Genomic DNA, 12,886 nt, shown 5'->3' with positions numbered 1-12,886 from the left:
GAGGACTGTGGCCGCTTCACTCCCTGACGTCATATTTGGCTACTGACTGCCAGTCATGTGGCCACTCTAAAAAATATTTCCACTGTTTTCCATGGTTAAGCAGTTTTTCCTGCTTTCTTTTCCACATGTCTCTCAATAGATGTCTGAGTAAAAACACACAAAGCGCGTGCGAGCAAAGAAGGAGAATAGTACAATCTATTTATGTCTGTAAAGTATATCCTTAGCACCTTTTTTCTGACAGGGAATTCATCCAATTTTATCTTTGCCTTTATCGGGGGAATAAAAAATTTGCCAGACAGATAAGAAAAATTCCCAGTAGTTTTGTGTGGTAAGTTGGTATGACTCGTAAGCAGAGTGGAAGTTACCAGAAACAAAAGGCGTAATAGGCACAACAATGGAGACATTTTGGCATGAGACAGATCTAAGGAAGTGACACATCCAAGATGAAAATGGGCGGGAATGGGTTTCTGTCGCCTTCTGCTGTTTTCCAGAGTCAAGAAACAGCAGATGCCTTCTTCTGGGTAAAGCCTGCCTCCCCTTGTCTAAACAGTTGGCTTCCTTTGCACCTAGATGCTGGCTGATGTGGTGGGTTCTGCTCAGATTGCATCCCGGGCTTCTGGGCACATTTTAAATTACCTCACAGCATGATCATTCTGAGCTATTTCCCACATTGCAACTCTCTCTTTAGAACAAAGTTTTCCTTTCCAGTTAAGATTTGGATATCCACATTTGGTTTTAATTTGTTTAAGGAGGGGGATTTGTCAAAGAAGTGCAATGTAAGCCTCCCCCCCCCCCCCCCCCCCCCCCCCCCATCTCCCCTCTATGTTACCCACTACAAAATGCCAAAAGGTGCTTTAAAATGGTCTGAACCTCAGTCCTCCAAATTACAGACTTGCAAGACCAGGAATACTCTCCAGAGGAAGTGCCCGGTAAAACATAAAAAGAGGATCTCATTGTGGGAACTGGTGGATACTGTGGCAGTGGCCCACATCCTCTGACACCCACCTACCCACTATGCCTGGGTGCTTGCACACATTCCACATGACCTGACCACCCATCCCCTGTGGTGCACCGAGCCGCGGTCCAGGGGTATTTCCCAAAATCTTTCCATTCATCAGTGAAACGATTCCCATATCACTGTTGACAATGTAAGGCAGTGAATAAGGATTAACAAATAGCTTTAGGGACAGCAACCAGATGAAAAACATATGCCTTAAAAACCTCAAAACAGAAAAAAAACATCAACACTGAGGTCAAATGGTTTTAGCTGTCCACAGGGTGGTGTCAAAATCTACCAGTTAGTCACCATGAGTCTGCTGACAATGTGTGCTTCTTGACTATCAGGGTATAACAATGGAGTCACTGCTGCTTTAAGTGACGTGCTTTCACAGAAACTTTCACTACTGACCTAACAGACCCGGATTTCCTCTACAGACAGCTATGTTAACAGTCATCTTACCGTAATTTTGTAGGCAGGCAGTGAAATGATTAACAACGTAAACATAATTTGGTGTTGTGGAAATGTTTAAACTTGTCTGACCATCTGTGTTGAAGAGTCTTAAAAAACAGCCTAAATATATCTAGCTCCATATTTAACCCTTGAAGTGCTATCAGCCCCCTTGAAATTACAGACATTTCTTTTTTAAAAAAAGGAGTTTAAAAAGACAATGGTGTTTTTTTTTTCAACTGTTGGTCAGTTTGACCCAAAATCTTCACAAAACAAGACTGAAATTATATTGAAGTGCAAACAATGTTTGGAAATAATTTTGTTGCTGAAGGTGATCAATGGAAATCAGTGATGTTATTTTCTGTCAAATAGGGAAAAAGAAATGGAAAAGAGTGGAAATTTTTACATTTCTCATCAGTTTTATTGCCATTTACTCATGGAAAGTAATAGATATAACATTTTTAACACTGGAATACATTTACTGAGGTCCCAAGATTTCCCTAAACTTCAAGAAAAAGCAGTTAACCCTAAAAGGATACCGTGTAACTTTTAACCCAAACATTAGCCTAATGTGAGCAATAGCGGATGATTTCTGGGGTCAAATTACAATGCTTGCCTCATGTTAGCACTCCGAGGGGCCTGCCCTCTTCAGAAACCAGACATTTTAAGGATCAGTCGTCTCTTATGGGATTGGTGAAGCAGGCACTAAGGAAACGGCAAAGATGAGCCAGAGGGAAAACCAAAAATAAAAACAGTTTCACTGACAGAGGGGAGAGAAAAGAGTTCATTTCCACAAGCAAATGATTCAGGATAGCTAGTAGTTTGAGAATAAATGGAACTGATTGAGGACTTTACTTTAAAGTAGGATGAGTGCTTTTAACAGAAGGGTCTTATATATCCACAGAGACAGAGGATGACCAGTGTGGGTAAGTAGGCTCGCGGCACAAGTAGAGGACAACCAGGAAGGACAAACAATGAATCCAGAAAAAAGCAAACAGGTAAGCTGAGGGAAGTATGCTGAATGCAGGCCTCTCAAAACAGGAGAAGAAAACAACAAGGCTGCTGATAATCTGGGTGACAGCAAGGCTGAAGCTTGTCTCTTTATACAGATAGTCATGAGGCAGGCAAGAAACAGGGAGGTCTCGCTGAAACAGGAGACCCCGATTCTGTCCAGAAGAGCGAGCCAGAGCCAGATTACGATGGGAGCATCACGTTTGCTTTACCACATCACACCCCAGCAACTGGAAATCATCATGTGGCTGATTCAGCAACAAATGCAAGAGGACATTATTGTTAGGAAACAAAAGAGAGACCAGACAAGAGCAAAGACAAAAACTGATGTCAGACTGACTCTTACTGTGAAAATAAGACTGAAGACAAAAAAATTAAATCAACAAAAGCCAAGCCATTATTAAGACTTAAAAAAAGTTTTTATTGGACTGAAGAGATGAAGCTAAGGCTGAAATATTAGATTATTGCAAAATGCAATAATTTATCATGAATCTGGATTAGAAAAAAAGGTGATGCAGACCTGTGGTTGGCGCAGCTTTAATGAAAAAAGAAATTAACGCAGCCGGATGATATAGATTTACATAACAGGAGATAGTGTCACCACTACAGTAAATGATTATCCCCGTTTTAGGTAGTGAAGTAGCATTTGGTCACTTTTCTAATTCTGTTGAAAGTAGATTTGGTGATAATGAATCACTTTCTTAGGGTGTGAATGCATCCTGCCTAAAAAAGCAGTAGAATAAATTTTCTTCTGGAAAAACATATCAATTTAAGTATTTTAAAACTAATTTTTATCATGAAGTTGGCAAAGTGCAGCATGAATGTGTGCACTAATTGTGTGGGTTTTTTTTTTTTTTTTTTTTTTTTTTTTTTTTTAACCTTTTAACTAATGGTTTAAGAACTTCTTCCTCCACTTGATGTCCATTTCATCCATTTACGTTTTGGTTTGACTGTCTTTATGTCTCTTAAAATGTCAATAGGATAAATAAATTCATGTAGCAATTACATAATGCTTTTGCCTACTTGTTTAACCACATTAACCAGAAAATGAAAGGAGACCATGCCAGATTTAAAGTCTGTATCCTGACATTTATCTTACAAACTTTCTTAAAAGTGAGCTGCATGTCATCTGACCTTCTGTATATAATCTGCATCTGTTTTTTGTCAAGATGTTCCACAAACCCTAAAATTGGCAATGATGGTGTCTATCTTAAACGTCCATTTTCAAGTGGGATTTAAAAAGCTGTTTATCAACAGCATCACACATTCTTGTAATTCAATAAATAATTGATCATTTATTTATGTTCTCTTGAATCAGGGTTTTAAATGCTCCACTACTGGTTCCATCGTGTTTGCCTCATTCAAATCAATCATTTTGGACAACATTTTGATATCCTCATTAAAGCATTAATTAAATCAGTGTTTTACCTCCTGAAGATAAAAGGACCGATGGCTCACTGTGATTTAGAAAATCTTGTTAATTTGTTTTTAGTCTTGACTACTGTGGTATAGTGCTTTAACAGGTGTATCAAAATGCTAAAATAACTGGAACCAATCCAGAATATTACAACTTAGATCCTCCATTTTATTTGCCTGTTTTTAATTAAGATAGGGGATTTTTCTTTTTCTTTCTAAATAGTTTCTCACATATGTACTCTAATAGAGATGGTGAAGATGTAGTGTTAACAGATGATGATGATGATGGTGGTGATGACAGTGAAAATGGTGACAGTGATGGTGGTTTTTGTATCACAAGTAACTTACTGTATGTATTCTTTGTCTTTTAATGTTTATCGTGTACAGCAAATTTGATGTGCTTCTGTATGAAACGTGCAGTGCAAATCAATTAGCCAAGTCTTGAGGTCATTAACTACTTGCTAATTTTTCTTCCTGCTAGAAAGGCATAAAATACAATAAGTTTGTTTCTTTTCTTTGAACAACTATGTTGCATTGCAAAAAGTAGTCTCACATAAAACATTATGTGGTTATTGATGTGAAAAATACTAAATGGTAACACTTTTTGAAGATATGTCTTCTATGTTCATGTTCCGTGCTCTTTCTTTTGGATTTTCTCTTTCACATACGTTCTGCTCTTTATGATGTGTTTATGTTAATATGTAATGTTCGTTCATTCGTCTTCATGCCGCTTATCCGGGGTCGGGTTGCAGGGGCAGCAGCCAAAGCAGGGAAGTCCAGACTTCCACATTTGCCAACTCTGCAGGGGGGATCCCGAGGCGTTCCCAGGCCAGCCGGGAGATATAATCCCTCCAGCGTGTCCTGGGTCTTCTCCGGGGTCCCCTCACCAGGGAGGCGTCCAGGAGTCATCCTGACCAGATACCCGAGCCACCTCAACTGGTTTCTCTCAATGCGGAGGAGCAGTGGCTCTACTCTGAGCCCCTCCCGGATGACCGAGCTCCTCACCCTAACTCTAAGGGAGAGCCCGGCCACCCTGCGGAGGAAACTCATTTCAGCCACCTGTACACGAGATCTCGTTCTTTCGGTCACGACCCACAGCTCATGACCATAGGTGAGTGTAGGAATATAGATCAACTGGTAAATCAAGAGCTTCGCCTTCTGGCACAGCTCCTTCTTCACCACGACAGACCGGCGCAGAGTCCGCATTACTACAGACGCCGCACCGATCCGTCTGTCAATCTCGCGCTCCATCCTTCCCTCACTCGTGAACAAGACCCCGAGATATTTAAACTCCTCCATTTGAGGCAGGACCTCACTCCCCACCTGGAGAGGGCAATCCACCCTATTCCGGCTGAGGACCATGGTCTCAGATTTGGAGGTGCTGATTCTCATCCCAGCCGCTTCACACTCGGCCGCGAATCGCTCAAGAGAGAGCTGGAGATGATGACCAGATGAAGCCAACAGGACCACATCATCTGCAAAAAGCAGGGACCCAATCCTGAGGCCACCAAGGTGGATCCTGTCAACACCTTGGCTGCGCCTAGAAATTCTGTCCATATAAGTTATGAACAGAATCGGTGATGAAGGGCAGCCTTGGTGGAGTCCAACCCTCATCAGAAACGAATCCGACTTACTACCAGCAATGTGGTACAAACTCGGACACCTGTTGTACAGGGACCGGAGAGCTCGCACAAGGGGGTCCGGTACCCCATACTCTCGGAGTACCCCCCACAGGAGTGCCCCACAGGGGACACGGTCGAACGCCTTCTCCATGTCCACAAAGCACATGTAGACTGGTTGGGCCAACTCCTATGCCCCCTCCAGGACCCCAAAGAGGGTATAGAGCTGGTCCACTGTTCTGCGACCAGGACGAAAACCACACTGCTCCTTCTCAATCGAGATTCGACTATCCAGTGGACTCTCCTCTCCAGGACCCCTAAATACGCCTTACCAGGGAGGCTGAGGAGTGTGATTCCCCTGTAATTGGAACAAACCATCCAGTCCCCCTTCTTAAGAAAAGGGACCACCACCCAAGTCTGCCAATCCAGCGGCACTGTCCCCAATGTCCACGCGATGCTGCAGAGGCGTGTCAGCCAGGATAGCCCCACAGCATCCAGAGCCTTAAGGAACTCTGGGCAGATCTCGTCCACCCCCGGGGCCTTGCTGCCAAGGAGGTTTTTGACCACCTCAGCGACTTCAGCCCCAGAGATAAGAGAGTCCACCCCTGAGTCCCCCAGCTCTCCTTCCTCATTGGAAGACATGTTGGTAGGATTGCGGAGGTCTTTGAAGTATTCCTTCCACCGACCCACAACGTCCCGAGTTGAGGTCAGCAGCTCCCCACCTCCACTGTACACAGTGTTGATGGAGCACTGCTTCCCCCTCCTGAGCCGCTGGATGGTGGACTAGAATCGCCTTGAAGCCTTCAGGAAGTCTTTCTCCATGGCCTCACCGAACTCCTCCCATGCTCGAGTTTTTGCCTCGGCAACAGCCGAAGCCGCATGCCGCTTAGCCTGTCGGTACCCAACAGCTGCCTCCAGATTCCCACAGGCCAAGAAGGCCCGATAGGACTCCTTCTTCAGCATGACGACATCCCTCACTGCTGGTGTCCACCAATGAGTCCTGGGATTACCACCACGACAGGCACCAACGACCTTACAGCCACAGCTCCGGCTGGCTGCCTCAGCAATAGAGGCCCATTTGGACTCAATGTCCCCTGCCTCACTCGGGACACGTTTGAAGCTCTGCTGAAGGTGGGAGTTGAAGCTCGCTCTGACGGGGGACTCAGCCAGATGTTCCCAGCAGACCCTCACAACACGTTTGGGTCTGACCGGCTTCTTCCCCCACCTTCTGAGCCAACTCACCACCAGGTGGTGATCAGTTGACAGCTCCGCTCCCCTCTTCACCCGAGTGTCCAAGGCATGTGGCCGCAGGTCCGATGATACGACTACAAAATGAATCATCGAATCATCGCTCAACCTCGCGCACAAGCTCAGACTCCTTCCCCACCGGAGAGGTGACATTCCACATCCCTAGAGCCAGCTTCTGTAGCCGGGGATTGGACTTCCAGGGTCCCCGCCCCTTGCTGCCGCCCAGCTCACACTGCACGCGACCCCTACGGCTCCTCCCGCAGATGGTGAGCCCACGGGAAGTGGGGCCCATGTAACCCTTTTGGGCTGAACCCGACCGGGCCCCATGGGTGAAGGCCCGGCCACCAGACACTCGCTCTCGTACCCCACCTCCAAGCCTGGCTCCAGAGGGAGGTCCAGGGCAAGGGAACATCTCCGCCCAGGCTTGTGTTCAACACAGGGGTCGATGAGCCGTACTTAGTCTGGTCCCTCCCCTGGACACCTGTTTGCCATGGGTGACCCTACCAGGGGCATAAAGCCCCAGACAACATAGCTGCTAGGATCTTCGGAACACGCAAACTCCTCCACCACAATAAGGTGGAGGGGTTTGTGTGTGGAGGGGGTGGGTATTACCCTTCAGGGAGGGGTAATATGTAATGGTACACTACAATATTATATTATTTATTATCTCATTGCAGAAATTTGTCATTCTTTTCAGGGTTGCTGTCTGTATTTTGGTGCATTAATGGTTTTAGCTGTGCACTTGTATTGTCTCTGCCATGAGGGTGGAAATTTTGGAGTTAGAAAGATGACTTGTTTTTAAAGGTCAGGCAAAAAATTTCAAAATTCTGGTATAAACCAAACAAAAACATGTTTCATGACTTGTGGAAAGAAATATTTTCTAGGCGACATGACACAAGATAGAGAATGCAGCCAGCAATTACTCAAAAGCCTATTATGAAATTTCTGAAGTTTTCCTCCTGCTGAAATACGTATGTATAAACATACAGCCTGCCATACTTGCGAATGACTCACATCTAAAGCAGACATCCAACGGCCTTTCCCCTTTCTCTTACCAGTCCACTGCTGTGAATTTATCTGGGAATGAAGAGCAATTGTTGACGAGTCATTTAAAAACACACTGATCAGTGAATGCACCGCTTGAGTTGGTTTGGCAGATTTTCACAGATACCGAGTCAGTGCATGCTACAAATGAATACACCTGCCCAGGCATGTAGGCCTGCATGTTGTCAGTGTGTGAGTGTCAGTTGTATGAGGCAGAAGTAAAGAGAGTAATAAAGACAGTTTGTGTGACAAAAGTGTGATCCCTGGGAAGATGCCATGATTCATAAAGACGAAACTGTAACCATCCTTAGTCAACACAAATTTGCTCATATTCACTGTCTTCTCTTAATGTCGGATAAAGCTTACATTCATTAAGTTCCAGAAGAAATGCAATGATAAATCTGACCTTTTTACTTGCCTCTTGAATATATAGGTGAGTATATTTCTCTCCAGATTTGGCTTGGCTATGCTGCTGCAGAGTCCTTACTAGGACCAAGAAAGTGGATCATATCACTCCAGTCCTCAGATTCTTACGCTGGCTTCCCCTCTGTCAAAGAGTTGACTTCAAAACCTTGCTGTTAGCTTGTAAAGCACTGAATGGATTTGGCCCAAAATACATTCAGGATCTTATGAATTGTTATGAACCAACCAGATCCCTCAGGCCATTAGGAACAGGTCTACTTTCTGTTCCCAGAGTAAAAACCAAACAGGCAGCATTCAGTTTTTATGCTCCTCACTTGTGGAAAAAACTCTCAGAAAACTGCAGCTCTGCTGAAACTCGCAACTATTTGCCACCTTTCATCAAAGTAACTATTAGTTCCTTACCATCATTTTTATTCAAAGCATTTTTATTCCCTCTTATTTCATCACTTTCATTTACGTTGAAACATTTCACTTGTTTGTTTCTTTACTTTTTTTTTAAATGCTTTCTACACCTTGCTGCAAAGCTGTAATGTTTTTATGTAAATCACTTTGAATTATATTGTACATGAAATGTGCTATACAGATAAACCTGCCTTGCCTTGCCAAGGTTATACACGTTTCATGTACAAAACTGTTGCAAGAAGGCTGAAGAAAAATGGTTACATACAGACAAAAGTGACAGGAGTTAGGATATAGGGTTTCCAGTGAGCGAACAAGATTATACTTTTCCAGTCATGCAGAGGCTAACTAAGTGAACTGGTTTGTTAGCTAGCTTTGGCATGCTAGTCCAATCAGACTAGTAGTAGATTCTTTGTATCTCATTTCAGGATGAAGCTCAGAGTAAATAAATAAGTGTCAAAACACAGAAAATATGATTTAAAAAACAATTTTATTGTTTGCTGTATATGCAGGAAATGATAGCGAAGCTTTAGATATTCATTAAGAAAAAACGTGACAACATTTTACACAATTAGTCATTCAAAAAAGAAATACTTGAATGGATTATAACTGAAATATATGAAAGCAATTAGATGAATAAAAATCAGTTTTTTCTTTTTTCCATCACAATATGGTACAGAGTGTGACACTGGTGACATGACACACACTTAACTGTAATAAAATACATTGACTCAGCAGGTGCTTTTATCCAAAGTACAAGTTAAGAAAACAGGAGCACAGAGTGGTTATTGTACTGAATGATAATGAAAATGGCTTTTAGTTCAGAGGAGTTCAAATATCTGTTGGAAATGATCACAGCAACGGAGCACCGCAAAGCTCAGCTCCACCAAAGATGAGGAAAAAAAAGGTCTGTAAATCCAAACATGTTCATGCATTCATTAGTTTTACAAACAGTGTGTGATCTATGTCCACTATTTATAAGTTTTGTTCCAATTTGTATGCTGGACTTTCAAAGTAATTCATGGAACAAGGAAATGTGTTGGTATTTGTTGTCAAGATTTGTAAAAGCCCACAAGTGATGAGTGATCAGTCAATGCTGTACAGTGTTTCAACATTAACACACTGTTTGCTTGGTATGCTTAGAACCACTGCAAAAGTGGTATTAAAAACTATAGGGTAGTATTTCCATGCAAAGGAAAACAAAGAAACACACAAATAGCAAGCCTTAGGGTGCTATGTAATGAAGCTGCACCTAAATTGATTATGCTGATTATTTTCTTTCTTGTATCAGACGTACTCTGGCCTCACTACAAATATGTATTTGTAGTTATCATCAGGACAAGGATAGGCAAAGGCCTGGGTACCATTTGTAGACACATAAGCCAGGTTGCCTTTGAAGCCCTGAACCTGAAAGATGTACTTGTTTTTGCACATCAGCAGGAGGCGATTACGAAAGAGGATGTTGGGCAGTGGCGTATAGGAGTTTCTGTTGTCCAGTCTTGCTGCAGGGACAGACTCACACTTCAGACCTTTTATTGAGCATGCATACGTGGTGCTAAGGACATCTGCTTCCCAGGTGGTTATATTTCCATGGAAGATCAGGCTGTTATGGACAGGTGTTCCAAATAAGTTGGATCTAATGTATGGTGGCTGAGTGGGATAATATCTGCCGTAACCATAATCATATTGTCTCCTGTTGTATATGTTTTGATAAACTGGTTGTCTTTGATCTGATGACACTTTACTTGGAGAGTCAAGATAAATGCTCCAAGGTTTAGCAGTGTAGATTCTGGGTTTGTAATCAGGATTTTCCTTTTGAAACTTTGGATTGGTCAGAAGATTGTTCAAGAGTAGGAAATTGAAATTAAATGCTTTCAACACACTTTCCAGATACATATTCTTATGCGTATTGTAGAGGAGAGAGTTGGACTCTAGTTCATAGAGTTTTTCTGTGGGAATCATGGGAAAGCGAATGTGACTCAACAGCTCTGCCTGGGTTTCTAAGCTGATGGAGCTAGCCTTCTCTGTGATCCACTTCTCCACAGTTTGAAGTACAAAATACTCATCTGGCGCCACCAAATCTGAGCGGGTAAGAAGAGCCCGAAGGAGCTCCACTGAGAGGCTGGTCCATGCTGGAGAGCAGGTCAGGTTTTGGTAGTTCCAAGCCAAAAATTGAAGGCAGTTTTCCTCAAGGATTAAATCTTCAGTCTCTACAGCATATTGGTAAAGGGACACCTGGGTGGAGAAGGAGGCATCCTCTGGGAGGATTTGAGAGAACAGTCGGCCGATGTCCTCTTTCAGCTGCTTGACTCCAAATTTTGAAGCCATTTGATGGAGGCACATCGCAGAGGAGAAGGTCACATCAATCTTATAGGTGTAAAAGTACCTGTCAAAAAGCAGATTGACAATATTGGTTAGATTGTTAAGAGCCACTGTAAGAGTAACAAAGCATTCCATCTTAGTTTCAACACACCTGATAAAGGAGGTGAAATGCGACTGGCAGGACATGTCAACGCTGACAGTGATGTTTGTCATTTCCGAAGCAGCACTGAAGAATGGAAATAGTGAGAGGAATATTTTGTGTGAACAAATAGTTTGCTCAGTTATTTCTGGGGTGCCATCTTCAAGCTTGTTTCCAGTGGGACTCTGGAGAAAGATTTGGAAGTCACAGCCAATCCCGCTGTCGAAGATCTGGCCAAGTCGATCAGACAGGTGGATGCTGTGGTCAAGTGAGTATGTCGAATCGCTGATGGTCAGATTGTTGCCTGGAATCACATGAAAGTTGAAATGCATATTTGACAGAAAAATAGGAATGTGCAGTGTTGACACATAGTTTACGTTTACCACACTGGATGTTTTGCATAAGGCACAGCTTTACTTGTAAGAGTAAACTTACTTCCTGTTTCACAAATGACTCCAACATCCTCCTTGTGGTTGCAGTCAGTTGATCCCCAGGCTTTAAATCCACATGACACAAGCTGGGTTTCTGTACCTTTGCAAGTGATGTCGTCAAGCCAAATAGGTTTGGGTGCTGAAATAAAAAAAAAAAAAGAAGTACAAAGATGCCAAAAAGTGTCAAAAGTTTACCTCTTTTGGCATAAACATGTAAAACAGTGACCAAATGGAGTGGTGGACTTCAGGTCACAGCTCCACACTGCCATCTTGTGGCGGATTACTGTAACCAAAGGGCACCTTGTCCGTAGTCCTTCCCAAAGACAACAGATTTGGCTCCAGGGAAGTTGAGCTGTCGACACACCACCTGGGCCTCATTTATGTCCCACTCGTCGTCACAGACCGTTCCCCATTGTCCATCATGGAAAACTTCAACACGGCCCTCTGAAATACTCTTCGACCCTGCCAGCCTAATACTACCCTCTTTTGCAGTTTGGGCTGTATGAACAATAAGAGGCAAAGGTCATGACAACAGGGATGTCAAATATTAGTTCAGTTAATAATTATGAGAAGATTAAAATCAGACAACATCAGATGAAAATTATTTTATGGTTTAGTTATATATAGCATATGTTTTAGTAAGAGGAAGTCTTGCTTTTAATGACTTACTGAACAAGTTAAACCTCATTGCGCTTCCAAAGACACACAGAAGCAGAAGCCCCAGAGTGTTCAGATTCTGATATCTGAGCATCTTCAACCACCAGTGTTGAAATCTGACACCAAAAATAAAGTTAGATTCAAGTTCTGCCTGTTGACATCTACATTGTGAAATAATCTCAGGAAAAGACTTTTCCTGAGATATAGGCCTTTATAGTATTGCCTTTAAAGCTGAATATGAAACTGCATTTTGTTCAGTTTTTGCATATAATAAAGCCACCTACCAACTTTGGTTTTGAGCTGTGCTGTCCTCACATGCAGGCGACTCCCTACTCTGCGTGCACAAAGAGCCCTACTTTACCTAGCTCTAACAGGGAGGGTTTTACATATGAAGGCAAGCTTCCTTCTTTCCTTAAGTTTCATTTCTGGATAAACCAGAACAATCCTGTTGCACAACTGCCTCGAGGCACAAACTGCCAAAATCAGAGGTAAAAAAAAACATAAAAAATGTCTCAGTAAAGAAACTGATATGACAAATCAAACAAAACTATTCCAAAGGTTTTCCCATTAGGAAACCAACAAATTGTGACATGATTTATATTTCTGTCATCTTTAACTGTTTTAATTTCGCTTTACATTAATACTCCCCATTTATACAAGTTTCCATGTAATTTTAGTTTGTTTATATATTTGATATTATTTATTGAAAATGTATTTCCTCTTTTCTTTT

General features: G+C 42.6%; 1 protein-coding gene across 1 annotated transcript; it reads right to left on the bottom strand.

The window, feature by feature from the left end:
• Positions 1–9,122: 9,122 nt before the first annotated feature.
• LOC306765757 (galectin-3-binding protein A-like) lies at positions 9,123–12,495 on the bottom strand. The gene is made up of 6 exons (XM_079253258.1): positions 12,441–12,495; positions 12,169–12,272; positions 11,800–11,997; positions 11,504–11,638; positions 11,081–11,372; positions 9,123–10,993 (listed from the first exon to the last, which is right to left on the bottom strand). Exons 2-6 carry the CDS (start codon positions 12,248–12,250, stop codon positions 9,895–9,897), a joined length of 1,806 nt encoding a protein of 601 aa, XP_079109384.1. The 5' UTR covers positions 12,251–12,272; positions 12,441–12,495; the 3' UTR covers positions 9,123–9,894.
• Positions 12,496–12,886: the final 391 nt, after the last annotated feature.

The sequence above is a fragment of the Telmatherina bonti genome, assembly GCF_933228915.1.
Source record: "Telmatherina bonti genome assembly, chromosome: 14".
NCBI lineage: Eukaryota > Metazoa > Chordata > Actinopteri > Atheriniformes > Telmatherinidae > Telmatherina > Telmatherina bonti.
Note: the sequence above shows the minus strand (reverse complement) of the source record. Positions and strands in the feature narration are given on the sequence as shown.

Excerpts from the sequence above, each read along its gene's own strand:
- LOC306765757 (XM_079253258.1), bottom strand. The coding sequence starts at position 12,250 with ATGCTCAGATATCAGAATCTGAACACTCTGGGGCTTCTGCTTCTGTGT. Across the intron at positions 11,639-11,799 it reads TGGGAAGGACTACGGACAAG|CACCCAAACCTATTTGGCTT; the intron begins GTGCCCTTTGGT and ends TTTTTATTTCAG. Across the intron at positions 10,994-11,080 it reads CATTTCACCTCCTTTATCAG|GTACTTTTACACCTATAAGA; the intron begins GTGTGTTGAAAC and ends GCTTTTTGACAG.